Here is a 27,899-nt window from a genome sequence, read left to right as displayed (position 1 = left end):
CCTCAGCTCCGCCCCTTGGCACGGCCAGCGGCCGGCGTCATGGGCAGAGGTCAGGGTGCCGGGGCCTTGGGACCCAGAAGGACCCTCTGCTGGGACTGGCCCTGCCCCTCTGCCTGCCCAGGCCACAAGGAGCCCGCCCCCGCCCCCGGCAGGAGACAGCCAGTCTCTGGCTCACCCCCAGTCTGCCCCACATCACCCAGGCCAGGCCAGGTCTGATCGGCCGCACCAGCAGCGGAGGGCAAAGATGTGGACGCACGACCCCAGCAAAGGGCACTCACGAGGTCTGCAGCCGCTGGGGGCTCTCGCTGTCCCCGCGGGAGAACGACAGCGGGACGGGTGCTGGGACCGGCCACCCCGCGTCCAGGAGCCTCCGTGTAATTTCATTTTATCTGAAGGCGCAGACTCAGACCTTCCGTCTGGGGGCTCACGGCTCCAGGGGACGCAGGTGCTCCCGCTGCACCTAACCACGGCCCACGGGGTGTGAGCAAGGGTGGGGGGGTGGGGGGGCGTGTGGAGTTCATGCTTAGAGGTGGCCAGGAGTGACCGCCCCTCCCCCCAGGCGGGGATCAGTGCCCACTGCACAGGTGCAGGAGAGCGCCCCGGGGCAGTGGGGAGGCCGTGCTGGCTCCCCTCGGAGGGCTTGGCATGCGGCCACGCCCCGCGGTCCCACCGAAGGGGACAGCCGCTGCCCCCAGGGGCCTGGCTCCCAATGCGGCCAACCAGGCTCTGCAGAGGACCCAGTTTCTGGCAAAAAGACAAAGAATGTGTGTCGTTGACGCGGGGCAGCACCGCACGGCGGGCACGGGACAAGCGCGGGCACACGGTGGACACTGAGCGCCGGTGGACACCAGGGTGACAGGACAGAGGGGCGTGCAGGCGTCTGAGGTCCCTTCACTGTGCACCGAGGACCCCACCCAGCAACACCGCCCTGGGGTGCGGCAGCCGAGCAGCGGCCAGCCCTTGGCCCTGCAGATCCCGGTGAACCCAGCTGCGTTGGGGCGGGGCGGGGCCTGGGCCCCTGGCAGCCAGGAGACTGGAGACAGATGCGGGGCACTGGGGAAGCCGGCAGAGCGGGCGTGGGGACTGCACCGTCCCCAAGGGAGAACCTGGACTCAGAGTGAAAGGGAGAAGAGTGTGCAGACCCTGAGGAGGTGGAGACGAACAGTGCTAAAAGGGTCAGTTACGCGAAGGGCAGGGCGATGGGGGGGGGCCGTAGAGAGGGAGAGAGGGGGAGAGGGGGAGAGAGGGAGGGAGAGGGAGAGAGAGAGGAGGGGGAGAGAGGGGGAGGGATAGAGAGGAGGGGGAGAGTGGGGAGAGGGGGAGAGAGGGGGAGAGAGGAGGAGGAGAGGGAGAGAGGGGGAGAGGGGGGAGAGGGGGGAGAGGGGGAGAAAGAGGAGGGAAAGGGAGAGGATGGAGAGAGGGAGAGAGAGGAGGGGGAGAGAGGGGGAGGAGAGGGGGGAGGGGGGGAGAGAGAGGGAAAGGAAGAGGAGGGGGAGAGGGGGAGGGAGAGGGGGAGAGGGAGAGGGAGAGAGGGAGGGAAAGGGAGAGGAGGGGGAGAGGGGGAGAGAGAAGGAGGGGGAGGGAAGAGGAGAGGGGGAGGGAGAGGAGGGGGGGGACCTGAATGACTGGGGGTGGACACTAGGAGCAGCTGGACACGGACAGATCGAGACTGAATCGAGAAGGTACAGGAAGCCCTAAGGTCACACAGCTCCACGAGGACAAGCCTGGGATCAGGCGGCCTCTGGTGAAGTCCCCTGAAACGACCCCCACCGTTCGTCTCCAGGAGAGGGGACCCCGAATCCACGAGGCTTCCACCGCTGACGCCAAAGCCAGGGACAGAGCCCAGTGCTGCGGCCCAGTGCCTCCAGACACTGCAGGGGCCAGCAGCGCCGAGGGTGGAGGATGTCCCACGGACGCCAGGCTGGGGCCACACGAGAAGCGATGAGCATAACTGACGCCGCCACTGGACACAGGAAGAACCCACGTGCGCGTCTGCGTGCAGATCCAGCAAACTCCACCTCTCGCAATGAGCACTCGGCCAGCAGGGCAGAGGGGCCCCACGCACCCCAGCAGGGGCGGGCTGGCACGGTGAGACACACAGGCAGACACGCGTGCTCCAGACCCGTGACCAGCGTGGCCGGCAACTCTGGCTGGAGCAGTGAGCGCGAGGGAGGAGGAACCCAGACTGTTCCGGGCACGCACACACACACGCACTCAACACTCGGCACGCGGTTAACCAGCGGGCGCACAGACTCAAACACACAGAGCGCCAGCAGTGACGGAGGTGGCCGTGCACCCAAGCCAGGGCAGCGCCTGCCAGGCCTCGGCGGCCGGCCCTGCGGGTGTCAGGAGGCCGAGCCTGAGGCCCGCGGCGGAGGGCACGGGGCTCCCTCGGAGCAGGACTCGCCGAGCCTCAGCACACAGCCCCACGACTGGCCGTGCGGGGTCGCGACATTCAGCGGGGACGGCACTGTCTGGGGAAACCACAGAGCCCGAGGCCCGGCCCTCTTCGCTCCACGCGCACGGCCCAGCCCAGCACGGCCGGACGTCGGGATGCGCCGGCTCAAGTCCACACGTCGCAGAGGCCAGCGGGAAGAAAGGCGGCCTCGGGATGCCTGCACGACTCGGAGCTCAGCAGGAAGGCGGCGGCGTCTCCGGGCACCAGCGGCCCCACGCAGGGCGCGTGCTCGGATCCTAGAGTCCCCAGCCCCAGCCTCCCCTGGCCCCGGGGCGGCCCCTGGACTCGGCGTGGGAGCTCCTGGTTCCTGGGGACAGTGAGACACTCCAGCAGGTACGAGAAAGTTTTTAATGACGTTCTGAGCGCAGCCAGCAGCGCTGGGGGAGTGAGGCGGCACGGAGGCACTGGCGCCCTCAGCCGCTGCTGGTGGGGACCTGCACCCCCGGTCCCGCCCTGAAAGCCGTCAGAGACCGGCACGTGGCGCCCAGGACAGCACCGCTCAGACACGGCCCCGGGGTGGGGCAGCCAGGAGCAGCCCAGAGCTCGGGCCCACGGCCGTCCGGAGGCGCATCGCTGATGTCGGGGTGACGCAGAGGGGAAGGGGCGTGCAGCACGGGGCTCACTGCACGCATCAGAGACCCAGGCGAGCCAGCTCTGGTCCTCGTGGCCCCAGCACCACGTCGGGAAGAGGCAGGGCGGTGGCCGCTGCCCTGTGTCTGCGTGGACAGCCTGTACGTGGCGTGGGTCCCCAGGCTCCGCCGGGTGCCACCTCCTGGAGAGGAACGTGGGGGCACGCGGCCACGCTCACGGCTGGGGCCCCAGGCAGCCGCCCGCAGGCACGGTCATCTCTGGACAGGCTGCGGGCTGCTCAGGCCCCGCCCGCCGTGCGCCCGAGCGCCCTGGCGCCGGCAGCCGCTAGTTCAGCGCGTAGTTAAACTGGTTGGCAAACTTCTCGTGCTTCTTTCGGTCCATCTGGTTCATGGCGGCGACCACCCTGCGCACGGCAGCCCTGGGGGGAAGCAGAGGAAGCTGGTCAGGGGCTCGGGCAGCCTCGCCGGACAGCGGGCTCACCTCCTGTGGCGCCGGGCAGAGGGGACCTGGGACAGCCAGCGCCTGCACTGCTGCATCTCCTACCAGCGCCTGGGGCGAGGCCCGGCGGCCCCACCTCCCGCCCGGCTCCTGCTGTGACCTGGGAAAGCGCGGAGGGCGCCCAGGGGCTCGGGCCCCTGCACCGGCGTGGGAGACCTGGACGGAGTTCTTGGCTCCGGGCTTCAGCCTGGCCCAGCCGCAGCCATCGGAGAGTGAACCAGCAGATGGAAGAGCCCCCCACCCCGCGGTTCTTTTAAATAGAAAGTGTCTGGGAAGCATACCTGCAGCAGAGGCTCCTGCGTGGCCCGGCCCGACCCCACCCTCGCCGGCAGAGGCGGCGTGTGGCAGGGACCGGCTCCAGCGCCGTCACAACCCGGGTGCCAAGGCCACGGTGCGGTCACACCTGGGGGTGCCGCCCCCCGCAGGCTGCTGGGCACTGCCACAGCTCCAGGCCACACAGCCCTGGGAGGAGCCAGCTCAGGGCCCTGCTGCCGTCCCCACAGAGGACCTGCCGGGGTGCTGGGCACAGAGCCCTGGGCCTCACGGCCTGCGCCCCTTCCCCTGACCCGCGCTGCCCCGACCACAGTGGACAGGAGGGCCGGGCCTCACGGCCAGCGCCCCTTCCCCTGACCCGCGCTGCCCCGACCACAGTGGACAGGAGGGCCGGGCCTCACGGCCTGTGCCCCTTCCCCTGACCCGCGCTGCCCCGACCACAGTGGACAGGAGGGCCGGGCCTCACGGCCAGCGCCCCTTCCCCTGACCCGCGCTGCCCCGACCACAGTGGACAGGAGGGCCGGGCCTCACGGCCAGTGCCCCTTCCCCTGACCCGCGCTGCCCTGACCACAGTGGACAGGAGGGCCGGACCTCACGGCCTGTGCCCCTTCCCCTGACCCGCGCTGCCCCGACCACAGTGGACAGGAGGGCCGGGCCTCACGGCCAGTGCCCCTTCCCCTGACCCGCGCTGCCCTGACCACAGTGGACAGGAGGGCCGGACCTCACGGCCAGCACCACAGGCAGCGCCCACCCCTCCAGGCGAGGTGGTGCCCTCTGAGCCTGGGAAGCCACCTCTGCCCTTGCTCAGGCTGGGACGGCAGGAAGTGGCAGCCCGGCAAGGCCCGGGGGTGACGCTGGGAGTGTCCTCGGAGCAGGCCCCGCGCAGCAGGAGGGTGGCGTGGCCACGGCTCCACGGCTGGCACAGGCTGGGCTGCCAGTCCTCCCTGAGGTCACTGCAGTGGTCACCCAAGGGGGCTGACGGGGGCCACGGCAAGGGCGGGGCGGGGAGCACCTCCCACGCCAGCACTGCCCCTCCCCCCAGGAGGGGATGGCAACGGGGCCGGGGCCGCTTACTTGGCAAAGACCTTCTTCCCGATGCGCGTGCGTGCGGTATCGGCCTGGCCCTTCAGGTCCGTGAGCCCGGGGTACTTCTGCCGCTTCCTCCCCCGGCCCTTCCCCCTGCACCGAGCAGAGCCGAGGTCCTCCCCCGTGGCCGCCTCCACGTCTCTCATGAACTCTGCGTCCTGCCAGCCTGCAAGCAAACCCCGCAGGTCAGGGCAGCCCGGTGCCAACCACTGGGACAGAGGCTCCGCCCACCCCATGCTGGGCCCAGGGCAAGGTCCCCGGGTCCCTCGAGAGGCAGAGGGGGCAACAGAGCCGGCCCCACCGCCCCGCACACCTCCCAGGCTGGCTGGGGAGGAGACGGTGGCCGGTCCCACCCGCAGGCTACACAGCTGCCTGCAGGCGGGACTGCCCCGCTCCTGGCCACGGCCCCTGGAGTTCCCCAAGGCTGGGCTGTGCACCCTGAGCAAGCCAGGGGTGCAGCGGAGGCGAGAGTCGCGGGCTTGTGGCCGGGGGTCCTGGCGGGCTTTCGTCCCCAGTGTGCCGTGAGGTCCCCGACACAGCATCGGCCCAGCTCAGGTGACGGCCAAGCCACGCCAAGGTGCCGTTCCCAGGGACACGCCGCTCCCTGGGCCCACGGCGCTGGCGGCAGAAGCCACACAGACGGAGGGCGAGGCGGCCCTGGGCTGGGCTGGGTGAAGGAATACGGGCCGCACAATTCAGACCAGCAGCGATTAATCCAAGATTAAGGAAACTGTCTGAACAGTTTATCTCCCAGTAATAAGAAGGCGCCACAGTTTAGGAGCCCGGTGAATGCGGCGATTGTTTAAACACAAGGCAAAGACGCGGGGCCGGGAGACGGAGCGGGCGGCGCGGGAAAATGAAGGAGCAATTTAGATCCTGCGAGGAAAATCAATAGGGGCCGTGCGGCTTTCCTGGGCGCCGGGGCGAGCGCAGCGCGCATTGTCGCCGAGGTTAGCACCAGGGACAAGAAAATTGCCCCGTGCACGCGGGGCAGGATCGATCGGCAGTTAGCAGACGCTATTTCACATCTGACTGGCCGGCCCCGCCTCGTACCTGCCTGCTAACAAGTCGCCAGGCGCCGGGAAGCCGCGTTCTCCTCGCGGCTGACACGAGAAATAGGCACTTAATTTGCTCCCGAGCTCCAGCCACCGGCAAGGCCTTGCCGGAGATCAGCAGGTCAGACCCCCCGCCGCCCCGCGCCGCTGGCCGCACCTGCAGGCGGCGGGCTGAAGCCGGCTGGGACGGGACCCTACAGCCACAGGAGGGAGGGAGCCAGGCCGGCCAGGGCCCCCAGCACAGGTGGGCCTGCAAGGCAGACAGCAACCCGGGCAGGACTGCCGGCCGCAGGGTGCCAAGGGGCCTCGGAGCTGCCTCGGGCCAGCCCAGGGCCGTGGGAGGACAGCACCGCCCTCCAGGGCCAGGGTGGCCAGCTCAAGGCAGCCAGCAGCTTCTACCACCGGGCTGTGGACTGGAGGCCACTGCGTGGACACCCAGGTACTGACCGGGGCCACACGTTCCCAGACAGGCACACAGCCCCTGCCCTAGCCTTCGTGGCTTTGGTTCCTCCAGGGCTGGAGCAGCAGATGGGCCCCTACGTCACGGCTTCCAGGCCCCGGCCGGGAGGCAGGCGCCTGTTCCTCCCCCGCCCCTCCCCGCCCCCCGGCACTGACCTGGGCGCTTCCTTAGCTGCTGCTGCTGCTCCCGGGCCCTGTCCGCGGGGTCGAGGGGCTGTCCCCGGTCGTCTCTGGGGATGATCTTGCCGTGGAAGGGGCACTGCACAAGGACATGGCGGCTGTCGGGCGGGGCGTGCAGGCGTGCAGAGCCAGCGCTGTGCGCCCCTCGAAGGGAGGGGTCCTGGGAGCTGCAGCCACCGGGAGGCAGCTCTGTCCCCTCCCAGCTCAGGGAAGGGTGCGGTGACGGAGCAGGGCCCGCACGGCAGGAGGCGGGGAGCCCTTCGGGCGCGGCCGGGCTGGCGGGGCAGGGCTCACCTTCAGCCGGTCCTGGCGCTGGCAGAGCTGGCCATCGGGCCTCAGGGCGCAGCACCGGTGCTGCACGGGCTCGAAGCTCCCAGCGAAGGGGATGCGGCGGGTGCAGAGCGCCTCGGAGGCCTGGGCACTGTCCACCTCCTCCTGCACCTCACTGGGCTTCCAAAAGCGGTGCTCAGAGGGGGCTCTGCACGGCCAAGCAGAGCGCGGGCGTGGGCGAGGGCGAGGGCGAGGGCGTGGGCGTGGGCGCGGGCGTGGGCGTGGGTGCGGGCGAGGGCCAGGCCCCAGGGCTGCGAAGCCCCAGTGCTCGGCTCACGCAGGGCCATCGCGTGGCAAGACCCACACGGCCGGCTCTGCCGCCAGGGCGGTGTGATGGCGGTGCTGTCCACGCGCCGGGAAGGGCTGGGACAAAGGTGCAGCTCCCCACCTCCCCGTCCCCGACCTGCTGGAGATGCCCTGAGGACAGCGTCACAGGGCGCTGCCCACTCCGCTCTCCCAGGGACACTGGGCAGCGGTGTGGACTACAGTGGCCATGCAAACGAGCCCCAGGCCCTCCCCACGTGGGGACGGCTGTGCCTGCCCAGGGCTGTGGAGGAGCAGAGACATGGTAGCCTGCTCTTGCTCATGGCCGCTGCAGGTGCGGGCAGGGAGCAGGGCAGGACCCACGGCAGGCCCGGGGCAGGGAGAGCCACACCTGCACCTCCCCCACCCCCACGTGGCCCACCTGCCTCCTGTTCCAACAGGCCACCAAAAAGGTCCACCCCCGGCAGCGGGTACGGGGACCAACACCAGGCACCCGCCAGCCCACCACTGGTCACAGGGCCCCTGCCTCGCCCATGGCTGTGCCCAGGCCACCACCCAGGCTGTGTGGGCTGCTGGGGCAGGGCTGTGGGTGGTGCCCTCTGTCCCAGGGGTCCCTGGCCTCAGGCTGCCCTGGTGGCAACACGCAGTGGGGGCCATGGTGCCCCCCAGGCACTTTCCTTGCTCTCTAGAAGACTGTGTGGGACCAGAGGGCGAGGTGGGGCCAGGGCAGGATGCCGGCTGCGCTGCAACCCCTGGAGGGCGGGGCCTGGGCGGGACACTCTGCTTGGGGACGAGGGAGGTCCACCCCGACCCTCCACACCTGGGGGCCGGGCAGACGGACGACGGAGGCCACCTGGGCGTGCTCGTCCCAGCCCTGGTCCAGGAGCACAAGCAGGGCTGAGTGGGCCACTGCACCCCTGCCCCTGTCAGTCCTGACACAGGCACCCTTCCAGCTGAGTGCTGGTCGGGACAGGGCCGTGGGCTCTGGCCTCGAGTCTGTGGTTCCCCACACCCGTGGCTCCCCGTACCCGTGGCTCCCCGTACCCGTGGTTCCCCGCCTGCCCGACTCACTTGAGGATCTTCCTGGCCGCCGGCTGCTCGTCACCCCAGTAGCACAAGTCCACTCCGAAGGGCACCACAGGCGCCCGGGCCCGCTCCGCGGCCAGTTTCTGGGCCTCCTCCGGCCCGCGCGGTGCCCTGCAGGGGCTGAGAGAGCAGAGCGGGTCAGGCTGCCCGCCCCTCCCCCACCCCACGCACTGCGGCCCTCGTGAGCCCTGACCGCTGCATGCAGGGCCTGGGCTCGGGGCAGGAGCGACAGGAAGGGCAGTGTGGGCGCCCCACGTGGCCACGCTCCCTCCGTGGCACAGACGGCAGCAGGCACCCGCCCGAGCGGCCCAGGCCCTCGCCGAGGCCTGCTCCACAGTGCTGCGGGCCCGAGCCTCAGCCGCAGTGCGCCGGAGTCACCTGCAGGGGGGTGGCGGGGGCAGGCGGGCCTGAAGCCGCCGCAGCTGGGCGGCAGCAGAGGTGGGGTCTGAGGCCTCCTCGTCCAGCCTCGTCCTCGTCCTCCCCGGCACGCCATGCGCCGTGCGGTCCTTCTCGGGGGTCAGCGGAGGGCCCTCGGGCTCCAGCCCTGAAACAGACACACTGCTGTGGAGCCTGGCAGGGCCCCGGGAACGCCACACTAGGCCCTGTGGCCCCATCGCCAGGGCAGAGACGCAGGCACCAGGCCGCACCTGGAGCACAGGCAGGCCCCGCCCAGCACCGCCCACAGGCTGGGGACGGCGATGAGGTCACTAGGGACACCCACACCCCACGAGGCGAAGTGCACCGAACAGCACCCCTCACGGCCCCGCCCACTCCACCTCGGCAGAGGCCGTGCACCCAACACGCACCCTCACGGCCCCGCCCACTCATCGTGGCAGAGGCTGGCACACAGGACACAGCCCGTGGCTGTGGGCCCTCGGTAGGCGGTCGGTCAGCTGGGGCACAGACCTTGTGTGCCCCCTCGCTGGCCCCGCTCCGGGGGCTCCACTCCTGCCCCTCTGACTGCTGTGGGCTGAGGGTGGAGGAGGTGGCCATTCTCAGAGGGCAGCAGGCTTGGCTGCCGCCATGGCAAGCTCTGAGCCTCACGGAGCTACGCTCACCACCACTTCCAGTGCCCCTCCCCGCTCACTGCTAACGGACAGATACCACAGTGGCCAGCCACATGCATGTACAGACAGAGGCCAGCACACACGGGAGCCCCACGTGTGTACACATGCAGACACGCCAGTACACACAAAACTGCACGTGGACACATGACAGCACATACAGGAACCACACCCTGCACATGGACACAGGCCAGCACACACGGGACACAGACACACCAGCACACACAGGAACTGCACATGAACACGTGACAGCACACACAGGAACCACACCCTGCACCCATATGGACATGCATGCAGACCAGCACACACAGGAAGCACACATGTACACACGTGAAACATGCCAGCACACAGGAACTGCACATGGACATGTGACAGCACATACAGGAACCACACCCTGCACACACACACACACGGACACAGGCCAGCACACACGGGACACAGACACGCCAGCACACACAGGAACTGCACGTGCACATGAACACGTGACAGCACGCACCGTAACCACACCCTGCACACACACACACACACGGACACAGGCCAGCACACACGGGAGCCCCACGTGTGCACACATGCAGACACACCAGCACACACAGGAACTGCATGTGCACATGAACACGTGACAGCACACACAGGAAGCACTCCCTGCACACACGTGCACACGGACGCAGGCCAGCACACATGGGAGCCCCACATGCACACACAGGCACAGACACGCCGCACGTTGCACGTGGACGCGCGTGGGCCCAGACAGCAAGGCGGGGCGAGGCTGTGAAGTGAACACTGTGACATTTACACAGACACAACACGGCCAAAGAGCAATGCGGGAGTGCCGAAGAGTCACGGGAGTGAACTACCTGCTCGCTGATTTGTTGTTTCAAGCCGCTGAAGAGCAGGTGGGTGCACGTGGCACTGAGCACCTCACCTCGGGAAAGCCACCTCGCTGGCCCACGTCCCAGTCCCAGTCGCACCAAAAGGCAGCCGGCGCCCTGCGGGCACGAGGCCTTGCCCTGGGGACCCCGGCCCAACCCCCGCCCCGCGGGACCAACCCCAGTCAGGATGCTGCCTCAGGCCGACGCCGTGGCTGCCCCCGACACGGCCCTGGGAGTGCCATCCCTGTTTCTGGCCAGGCCAAGCGAGTGGCACCGCCTGCCCGAGGCTCCGGGCACAGAGCGGGAAATCAATAGCAGGAAATGGAGAGGCCGGGCGGCCGCGGCGAGCCGGCTCCGCGCCGGCGGTATTGATTTTACCTAGTTCAGCTGGCCTTGTAATTAAAATGTAAATTTGAGAAAGAGATTATGTCCTGACAGAAATGGGAGGATTATGGCGAGATAAAAGCCTCTCGTGAGAACTCCGGGAGAACTGAACGGCGAGGGTGCGCTCCCACGGCTCCCCACCGGGGCCGGCCCCGACACCTGGGGGCCCTCCCTGGGCGCCCCGGGCTGCCCGCTGTGCACAGGCCCCTGGAGGCCTCCTGCGGGCCCCAGGTCACTGGGGGCCCCGGGCACCGGTGACGCCGACGCCCCCCCAGCCACACGCCCACTTGCCCACTTCAGGACGGGGGCTGGGGTCTTCCCCTCCTGTCCACACAGGCAGTTTCTGGCCCCCCGCCGAGGGCCAGCCACCGCGGGAGAGGCTGCGCCGCACGCTGCATCCGCCCCGAGTTCCCACCAAGGAAATGCAGTGGGGGGACCAGCTCAGCGCCCAGCGCCCCGTCCAGGGAGCCTACTTCCATCACCCCGTCCCTGGAGGGCTGCCCGTGGGGACTGGGGGTGGGCGTCAGGGAGGTCACAGCAAGCAACCGAGCAGCAACCTGAGCCGGGACCCCCAGGCGTCCACCGCCCCGCCCTTCCTCCTGCGCCCACCACTCACCATACTCCGGCCAGAGGTGGGCAGGGATGTGGGCCTCATACCCCTCCTTCTCGGGGACCTCCACGAAGTCCTCGTCCTCGTCCCCGTCCTCCTCCCCGGACGCCTGCATCTGTGGGGACAGCCGCAAGTGCAAAATCTCCAGGCCCTGCCTCGCACAGCCCTGCTCCCCACGCGGCACGGCACGGACGCGGGAGGAGACGGGCTCCCTGCAACATTCCCCCCTAGGGCTCGTGAGAAGCCACCCTGGACACTGGCTTCTCCTGCCGGACCCCTCACGGCCAGGCTGTGCGTGGGACGGGACCCCGTTCCTCATTCCATAAGACCCTGCTCCCGGCACCCACCGGGCCCCTGACAGCTCCCACCGCCGTGTGGCTGCACAGGCGAGCAGGCAGCAGCAGGATCCCCACACCCCAGGGACAGGCGTTGGCCAGGAGGGGCGCCCACAGCACCGCGGGTCACTCCACAGGCGCCGGCCCAGCTGAAGGAAGTGCGTGGGGAGACCCTCGGGGAGAGGGGCCCCAGCCCAGGGGACTGCACAGCTCTGAGAACAGGCGGAAAACACTGCACGGCAGCCCGGGGCACGCGGGCCTGGGCAGGATGCAAATGCGGGGCCGCCGCACATCTGGGCAGCGCGGGAGACATTAATCACCGCGCTGTAATGTCTGCTATCGGCCCAGCGCTGATCAGAAGGGAAGCTGTCTCCGGCGCTGACCTGTGAGACGTCCCAATTATGCTCTTTGGAAATGACAGGGCACTTAACTCCCACACTGAGCAAATGACGGCCATCAATCACGCTGGAATAACAATGAGCCACAGACCTGAAAATTATTTTTGTATAGAATCTACCCAGGAATTTATGAAAGGTGGCGAGCGGCCCAAGGTTCTGGGCGCCGGCTGCCGGCGGCACAGCGCGCATCAAACACTAAACAGAATTTATGTGTTTTAATTTTCTAAAAGGTAGATGTGGCCGGGGCGCTACAATGCATAACATCGTGCCCGACTTTAAATATGGGGGTCATTTCCATAAAATATTATGCTTATTGCCCCCACCCCGGAATCTCAGCACGGACTTTTATCAAATCCTCAATTCCCAACAAATACCTAACTGTGGCGCTAACTACGAGGAATTACGCCGCGTCCTCTCCAGCCCCAGGAGTTTATTTCTCTGACTACACTCGCAGCCCCGTCCCTCTTTGTTCTTAAATTAGCACTGAGAGGGCCCTTGGCGGGCGCCGGGCACCACCTGTACCTGCCACGTGCCAGCCCTGGGCCTGGCCTGGGCGCGGGGTGGGGGCAGACGCACTTCCCACAGCCCCCCACTGGGAAGGAGGCGGCGCCCACCGAGGCACCGGGCCAGCCCCGTGCAGTGTTCTCAGGCGCTCACCTGGGCAGCCTCAGGGGGCGCCCCAGGAGGGCAGGTGAAGCCCTGGGGGACCCGGGATCAGAGCCTGCAGCCAGCGGCTCCCCCCACCCAGCCAGGTCCCCTCACGCGGCCACACGAGGGCGGGGAGGCCGGGGAGGCCGGGCCTTCGCTGGCTTTAGGCAAATTGATTCTCACCCATAGTTAAAAGGATTTAGAAAAATGAGCCTCCGCGATCATAATTAAACAAGCAATAAAACGGCTAAAATATACAATGCAATCAGCGCCCTGGCGCGGGGCGGCGGGAAGGCCCGGGGAGCGCCTGCGACGGCGGCCGGGCCGCTGGAGGGAACCCCGCACCATCTAATTAACTGGGCGCAGTCTCAATTACTTCTCACCCAGGAATCACTTCTGTGCAGTTTTATGCGTGTCTGTTTTCCTTTTTTAAAAAAAGAAAATGATGTAAGGCCTCGTCAGACAAGGGGGCCCGCGCTGCATCTGTCTCCCCGGGCCTGACGGCCATGCGTTTAAAAACCCATTCTCTCTTATAAACTAAGAATTAACCGTGCTCAGCTGTGCGCCCGCCGCGCGTCTGCTATTTATATGCTAATGCCCTCCCTGGAAGGCCGTGCAAACTGCCGGCCAGGCCAATATCTCAAGTGCATCTCCGGCTGCCAGGGTCGCACCTTCAGAGGACGGCCAGGCGGGCACCAGGGTGCGCCTCTCCAGAGCCAGGGGCTCTCCAGAAACGGCCCCAGGCTACCCGCAGGGGGAGCAGTGAGGCCCCGGCCCGCGAGGCTAGGGCCGGAGCAGCCGCTCAGGTGAGGGACACGCCCATCGGTCAGGCCAGCGTCTGCTGGGCACTCAGGCTGGGCAGCCCTCTGTCTTGCCCGGACCTGTGAGTGTGGCCCGAGCGCAGACCGCAGCGGCCCGGGACGGCGCCTGCAGCTCTCCTCCCAGCCCTGGGGGCTTGGGGGCCGACCCCGACCCCCAGGCACAGCCGGGGACAGGTGCAGGCCACGGCTAGGACCTGCCCGAGGGGGACAGCATGGCTGCGGGCCCTGTCCTCCGGGGATGGAGCAGCTCGGCCTTCAGCGTGATGAAGCCCCCGACAAGGCTGACTCAGGGCCCCTGCCCACACCACAGCCTCAGGCCTCGGCTGAGGGCCCGGGACCCCTGCTGGCAGCCACCCCACACGCACCGTGTAGAGGTGTGGCAAACACGTGGTGCCCAGGGCGGGCAGACTGGCGGCCGGCGCACGCACACCACTGCCCGAGGGGGCGAGGACGCAGCCATGTGGTGGCCACATCGGCCGCACGGCTGGTGAGAACAAAGGCGTAAGGGAGACCCCTGACACGGCACCCGTGCGGGCGCTGCCCCCCGGCCGGGGGGGAGTTGCTTGTTAATCGCGCGCTAACTGGTGATCTCAGCTAGTTAAGAGGCAGCCAGCGTAGAAGTTCTGGGCGATCCTATCAGTTTGATGGATGCGGCACGTGGCAGCAAGGCCCGGGCTGTGTCCACGCGTGGGCCTCCCCACGGATCCTGCCGCCCAGAACGGACACACTCACCCCACAGACCAGCTCCACGGCCTCCCACCGGCCTGCGCACTTTCTGAAGACCGAATCTACCAGGAAATGGGGCCCTTGAGACACTGGGGCGCCGGCCTCCCCCACCCAGCGCCTGGTTCGAATCCCGGCCCCACGCCTGCCCCCACCGCCCATGTGGGAGCCCCAGCTGCTGTGGGTAATTGGGGAGCGACCCAGCAGATGGGGTCCTTTCCCATGAAAACTTAGGAAACTTCGGGCAGGAATCTGGGGACAGGAGCTGGGAATGTTCTCGGAGGAGGGGCGCCGGGAGCCGCGGGCTGCCTGAATCACGCCTTATTGAATTAGCGCCCTGCTCGGCCCGCGCTGCACGCACAGTTAACGCCGCTGCGCCGGCGCTGAGTGTGAGCGCCGAGCAAGTGATTTAAACCCTCCATAAATTTTATTTGAGAATTAGCGAGGAACACCTCTTCATAATTCCTAATTAAAACAGCTCTAATTAAGAGACGCTCGTCACACACACACTGCCTCCCCCCGCCGCCGCCCCAGGCGCGCGGCAGAGCCAGCAGAGCCGGGCAGCAGCGGCAGCCGCCGAGATGCCCAGATAGGCCCAGATAGGCGGCCGCGGCTCTATTCTGGGAAGCGGCTCCAGTGAGCGCGGCTGCCACTCAGCGCGCGCCGCCAATCGCTCCATCTGCTCCGAGCTGCCAGCGTCTCGCAGGCCTCTCGGCAGGCTTTCTCAGACCTGCCCTGCGGAGCGGGCGACTGGCACGGAGCTGCGGCCCCCACCCCTGCAGTGGCGCCCGTGTCCGGCTGGGCCCTGGGGCTGCAGCCCCCCCCCCGTGAGCTACAAGGCAGAGCAGGCCGAGACGGGCCACCGGTCAGCGGGAGCCCGAGGGACGGGGGGGGGGGGTGCAGAGCCGCAGTCAGCTCAGCTCAGTGCTGGCCCTGGCTCCCGTCTGAGTCGCACAGAGCTTGGTTGGGGGCCCCTGAGAGTGTGGGGGCAGCAGTGGCAGAACCCGCAGGTCAGCCTGCCACGTGAAACTGGAGCTGCTGGCCAGGGCAGGCAGCGGCCCAGGACACCCCAGCCACGGCCCAGGCTGTGAGGCATGAGGGGCAGCACCAGGGCCCCGTCACAGGCCAAGACGTGAGGTCAGGCGCTGCGACCCCGGGCTTGGGCTCCGCCGGCCAGAGAGGGCAGTGCAGGCCAGCGGAGCCTGGGCCTGGCGAGATCGGACCACGCTGCCCAAGCGCCCTCACAGCCTCACGGGCACCCACAGGCACCGGCTGCCTGGGGCTGCCCCATGGGCCACCAGCACAGGGCTGTCCACGGCCCGCACAGCCCACAGCAAGAGGACGAGGCCGACGCCCAGTGTGCAGGCCAGGCCAAGTGGCGCTGAACCCCACGGGCACGTGTGGTGACGGCCCCCAGGCTCCACCCCGACAGGCACTAGGCCCGTGCCACGGGAAACTACTGCCCTCTGACCCACGACCCCCACAAAGGGGAGCTGCCTCCACAGGCACCCCACACGAGACCCACAAACTGACCCCTCTCAGCAGGTGCCAGACCCAGCTCCCCCAGAACCAACCCCACCGTGAGGGGGGGGCTGCAGGATTTGAAGAAGAGAAGGCGAGGCTGCCCCCTGCTGGCCCCCGGGCCGCTGACCCACCGAGCCTCGCTGGGGAAGGCCACCGCCCGCCAAGAGCTGGCCAGCGCCGCGCTCTCAGCTGCAGGCCGGTCTTCCCGGAGCAAGGCCGCCTCTGGAAACCAGGCTCGCAGCGCCCCCTCCAGGCCAGAGTCGGCAGCGGGGACGTGGCACCAGAGGCAGGACGCAGGGCCAGGACCCGGGGCTGGACCCGCGTTTCACGCCAGCTGGGCCAGGCACAGCCCCGTCCCCGGCTGCGTCGCCGGCCACGACACAGGTTCGGAAGCCGCTGTGCTGACCACCACGGGCTCCTCCACGGCCCGCTCCCCACAGACCCTCTCCTGACCCCCCACGGCAGGAAGCAGGCTCTCCAAAGCCTGAGACGCCTGCCTGCCAGGAAGGAGTGAGTCCACGGCCCACGGCCCCACGACCCCACGGCCCCCGTGGCCCCACGCGCCCCGGCCCCCACTCACCCTGTGCCTCGGCCCTCCCCCGGGCTCAAGGTCCAGCTCTCCACACTTCCGCAGCGCCAGCTCCAGCTCCGTCTTCAGGTGGATGGCGCGCTTCAGGTGTGCGCCATGGGTCCCCGCACGGGTGAACTGCTACAGGGCGGGTGCACGCTGGGAGCCTGGGAACAGGCCACATGGGCACGCCCCCTCCCCGGCCCGGCGCCCGTCCACCTGCACCCAGCCGCACACGGCCGGCAGAACAGGCCACACGGGCACGCCCCCTCCCCGGCCCAGCACCCGCCCACCTGCACCCAGCCGCACACGGCCGGCAGAACAGGCCACACGGGCACGCCCCCTCCCCGGCCCGGCGCCCGCCTACCTGCACCCAGCCGCACACGGCCGGCAGAACAGGCCACACGGGCACGCCCCCTCCCCGGCCCGGCGCCCGCCTACCTGCACCCAGCCGCACACGGCCGGCAGGAACTTGTTGCGGATGAGCTTCAGCGCGTCACGGGCGGCGTGGATGACGGCCATGTTGTCTTCGTTCTCCCGAACCCTCAGGCTGTCTGGAGGGGGGTGCACGGGCTCAGAGGGCACGGCCCGCAGCCTGGCGGACCCACCAGACACCCACCGTTCCCAGCCACGGCCGGAAGGCGTGGCCCAAGCCTACCCTCCAAGAACCCAGGTCTCGGTTCCGCACGGGCCGGTTCTGGTTCACACTGAGCCCCTCCCACGGCTCTGCCACCTGGGCTTGTGACCAACCCTCCTTGACAGCACCCGCGCCTCGCCCAGCCTCTGCCGTGAGCTCCCTGCCACACCCACAGCTTCCGGTGAGGGGCGGGCACAGGAGCTGGCCAGGCCACCAGCACCGATGCAGCTGCGCCCAGCCCAGGTTCGGCCCTCAGGGCCGGCCACCTCCACCCGGTGCAGGGGCACAGAGCAGGTGCCCCAGATGCCCCCCGTGGGGGGTGTGGTGCTGCAAGGGAGCCGGGCTATGGGGAAACTGAAGCCGTGGCCACACGTGTCCCTGCCTGTCATGCCCTGTGCTGTGGCAAACACGGCAAGAAACCGCTTCTACACAAGGTTTCCTGTCCAGCAGGGCCAGTGGCCTGGAGACTGGGCGTGGCCGGGCTGCCCAGCCAGCAGGATGGTTCAGGCGTGCTCAGGAGGCCGCCAAGGCCTGGTATGTGTGTGTATGGGGGGCTGCCCATGCAGAGGCCATGCGGGAGCCCCCAGCCCCCAGCCCATCTGCCACCCCGCCCCGCCCAGGCACCTGCAGACAGCTCCAGGTCCAGAGTGTACTTGCGCGAGCCCAGCCCGTGGCTGCGCACGAAGTCTTCGCAGTCGCTGTCGGCCTCGTCTTCCGAGGAGCCCCCGGGGGCGGCCTGGGGCGGCCCCTCCCCAGGAGCGGGCGCCAAGTCCCTGCTGCAGCACGGCTGCTCCTCGTCCTGGGGGTCGGGGGCCCCGGGGACGAAGCTGGCCTCCGGGCCTGGCGCGAGGTCAAAGGGCAGCAGCAGCCGGACGCAGCTCTCCACTTCCGCCAGGCAGGCCCCCACCTCTCCAGACGCATCTGCCGGACGGAGCGGAGAGCGAGGCGCGGTCACCAAGCAGCCCTCAGCCAGGCCCTGCCCGCAGAGGGGGGCCCGGGGACCAGCGGGGCGCGCCGGGCGGGGGCGGGGCGTGCCTTCCATCTCCCGCGCGGCCTGCTCGGCTCGCTCTCTGTGGATCTTGTCCAAGTGCTTCCGCCTCTCCTCCTCCCGCCTCCGCTGGGCCACAGTCCTCGCGTCCACGTCTTGAAAATCCACCTGCGGGGGGCGGGGGGAGGTGAGCCTGCGCGGCGGCCGGGACCGGGGCTCTGCCGTGGGCGCGCAGGCTGAGCCATCGGCGACGTCACACCGGCCTGAACCCGCGGCCAGGACCCCTCCCGCTCGGCCGCCCGGCCGCGCTGCGCGGCACCCACCTTCTTGGTGTTTCGCAGGAAGTGGTAGCCCACGGCCAGCTTCTTGTAGGCCTCCCCGAACCTCTCGTTCCACTCGGCCACGGCCCGCACGGCCGCCCGCCGCAGCCTCTGCGCCGCCTCCCTGGGGGGCGGCAGGGGCTGCTCGCAGTCCGTGCCCAGCGTCAGCTCCAGAAACTCCTGGAAGTCGGCGACCACCAGCGTCCGGAAGTGGTGCGACCTGGCGAAGAGCGCGGCCAGCACCTGGAAGGCCGAGAGGCGGACCTCGGCGTGCTCGCGGCCCAGCTGCGTCATCAGCAGGCGGTGGGCGTGGCCCAGCTGCTCCTCCGAGGACCTGGGGGCGGGGCGGCGGGGCGGGTCGGCGGCTGCCTCGCTCCCCTCCCACCCGCGCCCAGAGACACACATGCACACTCAGACATGTACTGTCAGAGACGTGTGCAGTTACACAGCCACACGCATGCACACACAGGCACACAGGCACACACGAACAGTCACACACACACACTGTCAGACACACACACAGTCACACTCATAGACACAGACACGAACACACTGTCACACACACATGCAAACGCACTCAGCACACACACACTGTCAGCCACACACACACTGTCACAGTCACACACACTCATAGACACAGACACGAACACACTGTCACACACACACTGTCAGCCGCACACACACTGTCACAGTCACACACACACAGACACGAACACACTGTCAGCCACACACACTCAGACACACAGAGACGAACACGTTCACTCAGATACACAATCATACACATGCACACACACATACACACAAGGTATTCACACTGTCATACAACCACATACATGCAGTCACACACACATGCATACTCAAAGTCACACACACACACACAAACTCAGACACACACAGTCACACACACAGACACAAACACACTGTCACACACACATACACACTGTCAGACACACATACAGTCAGCCGCACACACACTGTCACAGTCACACACACTCATAGAGACACGAACACAGACACATACACAGTCAGTCACACACACAAACTCAGACACACACAGTCACACACACACAGTCACACGGACACGAGCACACACACAGACACAAACACGTTCACTCAGACACGATCACATACATGCACACTCACATACACACTCATACACATACATGCATTCAGACACGCATACAGAGTCACACACACACATGCAAACTCAGAGACACTCAGACACGAGCAGTCACTCACACACACAGGGGAACACACACATTCACTGTCACCGACAGTCACACACACAGGGGGACACACACATTCACTGTCACCGACAGTCACACACACAGGGGAACACACACATTCACTGTCACCGACAGTCACACACACAGGGGAACACACACATTCACTGTCACCGACAGTCACACACACAGGGGAACACACACATACACTGTCACCGACAGTCACTCACACAGGGGAACACACACATTCACTGTCACCGACAGTCACACACACAGGGGAACACACACATTCACTGTCACCGACAGTCACTCACACACAGGGGAACACACACACTCACTGTCCCCGACAGTCACACACACACAGGGGAACACACACATTCACTGTCACCGACAGTCACACACACAGGGGGACACACACATACACTGTCACCGACAGTCACTCACACAGGGGAACACACACATACACTGTCACCGACAGTCACACACACACAGGGGGACACACACATACACTGTCACCGACAGTCACACACACAGGGGGACACACACATTCACTGTCACCGACAGTCACACACACAGGGGAACACACACATTCACTGTCACCGACAGTCACACACACACAGGGGGACACACACATTCACTGTCACCGACAGTCACACACACAGGGGGACACACACATTCACTGTCACCGACAGTCACACACACACAGGGGGACACACACATTCACTGTCACCGACAGTCACACACACACAGGGGGACACACACATTCACTGTCACCGACAGTCACTCACACAGGGGGACACACACATTCACTGTCACCGACAGTCACACACACAGGGGAACACACACATTCACTGTCACCGACAGTCACTCACACACAGGGGAACACACACATTCACTGTCACCGACAGTCACACACACAGGGGAACACACACATACACTGTCACCGACAGTCACTCACACAGGGGAACACACACATTCACTGTCACCGACAGTCACACACACAGGGGAACACACACATTCACTGTCACCGACAGTCACTCACACAGGGGGACACACACATACACTGTCACCGACAGTCACTCACACAGGGGAACACACACATTCACTGTCACCGACAGTCACACAGGGGAACACACACATACACTGTCACCGACAGTCACTCACACAGGGGAACACACACATACACTGTCACCGACAGTCACACACACAGGGGGACACACACATACACTGTCACCGACAGTCACTCACACAGGGGAACACACACATACACTGTCACCGACAGTCACACACACACAGGGGGACACACACATACACTGTCACCGACAGTCACACACACAGGGGGACACACACATTCACTGTCACCGACAGTCACACACACAGGGGAACACACACATTCACTGTCACCGACAGTCACACACACACAGGGGGACACACACATTCACTGTCACCGACAGTCACACACACAGGGGGACACACACATTCACTGTCACCGACAGTCACACACACACAGGGGGACACACACATTCACTGTCACCGACAGTCACACACACACAGGGGGACACACACATTCACTGTCACCGACAGTCACTCACACACAGGGGAACACACACATTCACTGTCACCGACAGTCACACACACAGGGGAACACACACATACACTGTCACCGACAGTCACACACACAGGGGAACACACACATACACTGTCACCGACAGTCACTCACACAGGGGAACACACACATTCACTGTCACCGACAGTCACACACACAGGGGAACACACACATTCACTGTCACCGACAGTCACTCACACAGGGGGACACACACATACACTGTCACCGACAGTCACTCACACAGGGGAACACACACATACACTGTCACCGACAGTCACACACACACAGGGGGACACACACATACACTGTCACCGACAGTCACACACACAGGGGGACACACACATTCACTGTCACCGACAGTCACACACACAGGGGAACACACACATTCACTGTCACCGACAGTCACACACACACAGGGGGACACACACATTCACTGTCACCGACAGTCACACACACAGGGGGACACACACATTCACTGTCACCGACAGTCACACACACACAGGGGGACACACACATTCACTGTCACCGACAGTCACACACACACAGGGGGACACACACATTCACTGTCACCGACAGTCACTCACACACAGGGGAACACACACATTCACTGTCACCGACAGTCACACACACACAGGGGAACACACACATACACTGTCACCGACAGTCACACACACAGGGGAACACACACATTCACTGTCACCGACAGTCACTCACACACAGGGGAACACACACATTCACTGTCACCGACAGTCACACACACACAGGGGAACACACACATTCACTGTCACCGACAGTCACACACACAGGGGAACACACACATTCACTGTCACAGTCACACACACACAGGGGAACACACACATACAGTGTCACCGACAGTCACACACACAGGGGAACACACACATTCACTGTCACCGACAGTCACACACACAGGGGAACACACACATTCACTGTCACAGTCACACACACACAGGGGAACACACACATACAGTGTCACCGACAGTCACTCACACACAGCAGGCGCCCACCCACAGGCTCTCTCAGATGCGGTCAACACAGGGTGGAGCTGAGCCAAAGCTGCCTGGGAGTCAGAGCTGGGCTGGAGCCCAGGCACCCACGGGGGACACCGGTGTCCCGAGGTCCACGCCCCTCACAGCAGCTGAGGCAGCACCCCGAGACACGCCCGGTCCCGAGAACCAGCGCTCCAGCACACAGGAGCCGGCAGAGGCCCTCGGGGCTCCCTGGCCAGTGGCCATTCTGGGGTTCCCCGGGTGTGCAGCAAAACCTGACCTGAGCTGGAACCTGACCCACGTCCTCCTCCTGCCCAGATCACCCGGAGCCCCGAGGACACGCGTGACCCACGTCCTCCTCCTGCCCAGATCACCTGGAGCCCCGAGGACACGCGTGACCCACGTCCTCCTCCTGCCCAGATCACCCGGAGCCCCGAGGACACGCGTGACCCACGTCCTCCTCCTGCCCAGATCACCCGGAGCCCCGAGGACACGCGTGACCCACGTCCTCCTCCTGCCCAGATCACCCGGAGCCCCGAGGACACGCGTGACCCACGTCCTCCTCCTGCCCAGATCACCCGGAGCCCCGAGGACACGCGTGACCCACGTCCTCCTCCTGCACACACGGGACACAGATCACCCGGAGCCCCGAGAACACGCTGCTGGAAGACCCAGCCTGGCCCACAGACAGACGGGGGAGGCCTCAGCCCCGCACACAGACCGACGGGGGAGGCCTCAGCCCCGCACACAGACCGACGGGGGAGGCCTCAGCCCGGCCCACAGACAGACGGGGGAGGCCTCAGCCCGCACACCGACGGTTCCCGGGCCCGGCTCCGATGGAGCTCCTGCGGGGCCCGCGGACACGCGCACAGGCGCCGGCCGCCCGCCACCTACTTGCAGATCTTCTTCAGCTCCTTCATCTTCTCGGGGTTCGGCTGCGGCTCCCCGGAGGTGGTGAGCTGCTCCACCAGCTGCGGCAGGCTCGCATCCATGTCCGCGGACGCCGTCACCGTCGCCCCGGGAGGACCGGGGAGCCGCCGGCCCCGCCCCGACCGCCGCGCTCCTCAGCCCGCGGCGGCGGCGGCGGCGGCGCCGGACACGGACGGCGGCCTGAGAGCCGGAAGCGGACGCCGGGCCCGGCTCGCCCCAGCCCGGGAGCGGCCGGCGCGTCCCCGCCCCGCCCCCGGCCCTCCCCGCCCCGCCGCCGGCCCCGCCCGGCGACGTGATCGCCCCGCCCCCCCCGGCGCAGGGCCCGCCCCGCCGCGTGCCGCAGAGCTGTGTAGCCATTGGCTCCCCGCTTCCGACGTCGCGGGAGAGGCGGGCAGAGCGACGGCGTCAGCCCTCGCGGCGCGGCGCGACGGCGTTCGACGATGCCCCGCCCCTTCCGGCGCAGGCCCCGCCTGCTGTCTCGTGGCCCCGAGCTCGGCAACCAATGGCTTGTCTTGGCGGAGCAGCCCGAGGCCTGCGTGGTGACGCACACGCTTCCGGCGAGGGCGGGGCGGCAAGGAAGACGACGCGCGAGAAAAAGGAGGCGGGAGGGCGCAGCAAGCCCTTAAAGGGGACGCGCGCGCGCGCGCGCGGCTGCAGGGGCGGGGTCAGCTGCGCCCCCGAGGCCCGCCGGGAATCTGAGGCCCAGGTCTGGACGCCTTGCCGGGCGGCCGGGTGGCTCGCGGGCCGGGCCCGGGCTCTCCGCAAGCCGGCAGCACCGGGTGGGAACCTTCGGGCTGTCCCGGGGTCGTGGACGGGGCCCGCGCAGACTTGGGCCCTCGCCCCTGCCCCGAGCGCGGGGACCGCGCTGCTCCGTGCGCCCGCCCCAGGCACCGAGCGGGGCTTCTCCGCGGACCCTCGGGAGCCCCGCGAAGCCGCGGCCCGCAGCTCCCACTCGCTGGGCCGCGCTGGGCGGGGAGCGCGGGCGTCCGCGCGCCCTGTCCGTTTGCTCGGCACCGGGGAGGCCCCCTTGGGCAGACAGGCTTCCGGAAGACGCGCCCTGCGCACCTGCGTCCGCCCGGCCCGGGGGTCGGTGGCTGCGTCCGCTTCCCTGCCCTCGCTGGGCCCCAGGACAGGGGTCTTTGGCTGCGTGGTGCCGGGTGCTCGGTGGGATTCCAGGCGATCTGGACGCGGGACGAGCCCTGATGTCGACTGGAGGGTGAGCAGCGCGCGCAGGGGCTGCCTCCGCCGCCATCCGTGGGAAAGTGGAAGACGGCCCAGGTGCTTGGGCCCCTGCACCTGCGTGGGAGGCCAGGAGGAGGATCCTGGCTTCGGGTCAGCACAGCTGTGACCAGCTGTTGCGGCCAATTGGGGAGTGAACCAGCGGACGGAAGACGCCCCCCCCCCCCCGCCTCTCAAATAAGAATCTTTAAAAAAAATAGTAGTAAGAAAAACTGCAAAGATGAGCTGAAATGAGTTAAACAGAAAAAGACAGGGTATAAAAGCCTAAAGATGTTTCTTTGACACGATGAATAAAATTAAAAAGCCTCTAGCTAGACTGAAGAAAAAATAAGAACTAAATTACCAATATCAGTGCTACACGGGAGTCAGAGACCTCACACAGACCCACACGGAGACACATGGAGTCACGGATCCCACACGGGAGTCACATGGAGTCACAGGTCCCATACGGGAGTTACACAGACGCCACACGGGAGTCAGAGACCTCACACAGACCCACACGGAGACACACACAGGAGTCATGGGTCCCACACGGGAGTCAGAGACCTCACACAGACCCACACGGAGACACACACGGGAGTCACACAGACGCCACAGGTCCCACTCAGGAGAAACATCCCCCACGGAGACACACAGACCCCACATGGAGACCCACACGGGAGTCACAGGTCCCACACAGACACACCGATCCCACACGGGAGTCACGGATCCCACACAGACATACCAATCCCACACGGGAGTCACATGGAGTCACATATCCCACACGGGAGTCACGGGTCCCACACGGGAGTCCGGGAGTCACAGGTCCCACACGGGAGTCAGGGGTCCCACATGGGAGTCACGGATCCCACACGGGAGTCACAGGTCCCACACGGGAGTCACATGGAGTCACAGGTCCCATACGGGAGTTACACAGACGCCACATGGGAGTCAGAGACCTCACACAGACCCACACGGAGACACACACAGGAGTCATGGGTCCCACACGGGAGTCAGAGACCTCACACAGACCCACACGGAGACACACACGGGAGTCACACAGACGCCACAGGTCCCACTCAGGAGAAACATCCCCCACGGAGACACACAGACCCCACATGGAGACCCACACGGGAGTCACAGGTCCCACACAGACACACCGATCCCACACGGGAGTCACGGATCCCACACAGACATACCAATCCCACACGGGAGTCACATGGAGTCACATATCCCACACGGGAGTCACGGGTCCCACACGGGAGTCCGGGAGTCACAGGTCCCACACGGGAGTCAGGGGTCCCACATGGGAGTCACGGATCCCACACGGGAGTCACAGATCCCACACAGACATACCAATCCCACACGGGAGTCACATGGAGTCACATATCCCACACGGGAGTCACGGGTCCCACACGGGAGTCCGGGAGTCACAGGTCCCACACGGGAGTCAGGGATCCCACACGGGAGTCAGGGATCCCACACGGGAGTCAGGGATCCCACACGGGAGTCACATGGGGTCCCACAGGTCCCACACGGGAGTCACGGGTCCCACACGGGAGTTACACAGATCCCACATGGGAGTCACGGATGCCACACGGGAGTTACACAGATCCCACATGGGAGTCACATGGGGTCCCACAGGTCCCACACGGGAGTCACGGATGCCACACGGGAGTTACATGGATCCCGCATGGAGTCCACAGGGCCCAGAGTCATCACTACAGTCCTACAGAAAAGTCATCAATACACAGCCTGTGGACATTAAAACATGGCTAACCTTATGCCAACAGACTCTACCACTTCAGTAAGTGGATCAATTCCTTAGGCATAGCAATCACTGAAGCAGGTGAAAGACGACAGACTGACGAGTTATTGGCATTAAAGAAACTCGGGTCGGAGCTGGAAGTCTTCCTCCAAAGGAAATTCCAGCCCCAGATTATTCCACCAATAAATTCTATCAGGCATTTTAGAAAAAATCATCAATTTTTACACCAACTTTTTCAGGAAATACAGGAGGAGGGAGGAATTTCCAACCCATTCTTGAGCTCCGAACACCTGATCCTAAAACCAGACTTAGAAGCACCGGCCAAGACCCCTCAGGAGTGCGGCTGCAAGGCGCCCAGAAGGCCAGCCAGTCCCCCCGGCACCGGGGAACGGTGCTTCCTCAGAAGCGGCCGGCCGGCTCAGAGTCAGCCGAGAGGGGGCAGTGTTCAGCCTTCCCAGAAGGTGCCCAGCCCCACCGCAGGGACCCTGGAGGCAGCCGGGTGCCGGGTCCTGGAGGCCTGGGCTGCACGCCGGGCTTCCAGCTGGGAGCTCTGCCCGCCCGTCCCACGCCAGACACCTGGGTTTCACTTCCAGTTCGGCACCCAGTCCCAGCTTCCTGTGTGCGCACTGCCTCAGGTGCTTGGGCCCCGGCACCCACGCGGGAGACCTGGAGGAGGCCCCTGGCTCCCGGCTTCCGCCTGGCTCAGCCGTCTGGGGAGGGAACCAGCAGAGGGAAGACCTCGCCCCTAACTGCTTTCAAAGTAAACAGCTCTTAAAACAGCCACACAAACCTGTCTTCTGAGGGCCCGGAAGCTAGCGTGGCTGTGGGACAGACGTTTCTCGGGAAACAAAGCATTGAACCACGTGTGCGTCAGGCCCAGCAGTTACGAGAGTCCTGGTTCCTGCTGACCGGCTTCCAGCTGCCCGGCCAAGTCCAGGCTGTCGTGGGCAAAGCCAGCAGCGGGGGGAGTGCTTGCTCGTTCAGTCTCTGCCCCCAAATGATTAAAAATGCAACAACGAACCAGGGCAGAGCCTGAGCGAACCACGCGGCACGGCTGAGCAGGGCTGGCACCCAGAGGCCCAGCCACTCCCACAAACCCCGGCAGCGCGTGCAGGAGGGGCCTCCACCACGGGGGCCGGGACCATGCAGCTCCGAGCCCCACACTGCAGGGCCCAGAGGAGCCCAGAGGTCACAGCGGGGACCCCACGCACTGCCGGGCGGTGTCCACAGTCAAGTCCAACAGTCAGCAACACCACACAAAACACATGAAAATGACGTTCCAGTGACGTGGGCACAACCATGCTGGCTGGCTGCGCTCAGCCCCAAGCCACCCACAGGGACAGCGGCAGCCTGCAGACACGGCCACGTGGTCACCCCACGGGGCCAGGAAGGTGCCCAGGCCCACAGACGCGGCCACGCGGTCACCCCACGGGGCCGGGAGGGTGCCCAGGCCCATAGATGCAGACACGGTCACCCCACGGGGCCGGGAGGGTGCCCAGGCGAGCAGCGGATGGCACCCTTCTCACCGCAGCAGCCGTGCCAGGCAGGCAGGGGCTCTGCGAACACCTTCTGTGTCTGTGACCTGGGTGGCACCCCAGGTCTGCGGTGCCGGTTTCTGAGGGTGCAGATGCCACGTGGAAGCCGTGTGTGGCTTTCCCGAGGGACGGGTGGGCTGCGCTGTGTCCCGGGTGAAAACCCCCCCGCTCGGGCTCCCAGAGCAGGCAGTGCCGCACCAGTGCCCACCGCAGCTGCGGGGCCACTGCTGGCCCTGCACCGGCACATGGGGGGCCAGGACCAGGCCCTGCTGCCCAGAGCCCACCTCAGGGGCTGGCTGCGTGAGGTCCTGGGGCCGGCTGGACAGCCCATGTGGCCGCTGCCGCGTGCACCCCACGACGGAGCCCTTGCGGGAAGAGCGGGGCCGGGTGTACGGCCGGCAGGGGCGGCTCAGCTGGGCCTGGGCGGGGCTGGAGGACACAGC

General features: G+C 66.3%; 1 protein-coding gene across 6 annotated transcripts; it reads right to left on the bottom strand.

Annotated features, from left to right (window-relative positions):
- Positions 1–2,792: 2,792 nt before the first annotated feature.
- UVSSA (UV stimulated scaffold protein A) lies at positions 2,793–23,205 on the bottom strand. 6 transcript variants are annotated; one of them, XM_089326881.1, is made up of 13 exons: positions 22,900–23,205; positions 18,173–18,503; positions 17,897–18,017; positions 17,486–17,782; positions 16,666–16,778; positions 16,237–16,365; positions 11,214–11,322; positions 8,659–8,824; positions 8,266–8,400; positions 6,895–7,078; positions 6,577–6,679; positions 4,895–5,072; positions 2,793–3,467 (listed from the first exon to the last, which is right to left on the bottom strand). In XM_089326881.1, the coding sequence occupies exons 1-13, from the start codon at positions 22,995–22,997 to the stop codon at positions 3,374–3,376; spliced, it is 2,058 nt and encodes a 685-aa protein (XP_089183007.1). In that variant the 5' UTR covers positions 22,998–23,205; the 3' UTR covers positions 2,793–3,373. The 6 variants fall into 6 exon arrangements, with proteins under 6 accessions (XP_089183007.1, XP_089183010.1, XP_089183005.1 ...); XM_089326884.1 differs by having other exon boundaries at positions 6,895–7,045; positions 22,900–23,140; XM_089326879.1 differs by having other exon boundaries at positions 11,214–11,336; positions 16,239–16,365; positions 22,900–23,140.
- Positions 23,206–27,899: the final 4,694 nt, after the last annotated feature.

Source organism: Oryctolagus cuniculus, chromosome 2 (genome assembly GCF_051225735.1).
Source record: "Oryctolagus cuniculus isolate XC-2025 breed Fujian yellow rabbit chromosome 2, ASM5122573v1, whole genome shotgun sequence".
NCBI classification, from domain to species: Eukaryota; Metazoa; Chordata; class Mammalia; order Lagomorpha; family Leporidae; genus Oryctolagus; species Oryctolagus cuniculus.
The sequence above is the reverse complement of the archived record's forward strand: the minus strand, read 5'-3'. Positions and strand labels throughout refer to the sequence as shown.

Excerpts from the sequence above, each read along its gene's own strand:
- UVSSA (XM_089326879.1), bottom strand. The coding sequence starts at position 22,997 with ATGGATGCGAGCCTGCCGCAGCTGGTGGAGCAGCTCACCACCTCCGGG. Across the intron at positions 16,366-16,665 it reads CCGTGTGCGGCTGGGTGCAG|CAGTTCACCCGTGCGGGGAC; the intron begins GTAGGCGGGCGC and ends CCCGCCCTGTAG. Across the intron at positions 7,079-8,265 it reads GCGGCCAGGAAGATCCTCAA|AGCCCCCTCTGAGCACCGCT; the intron begins GTGAGTCGGGCA and ends TTGGCCGTGCAG.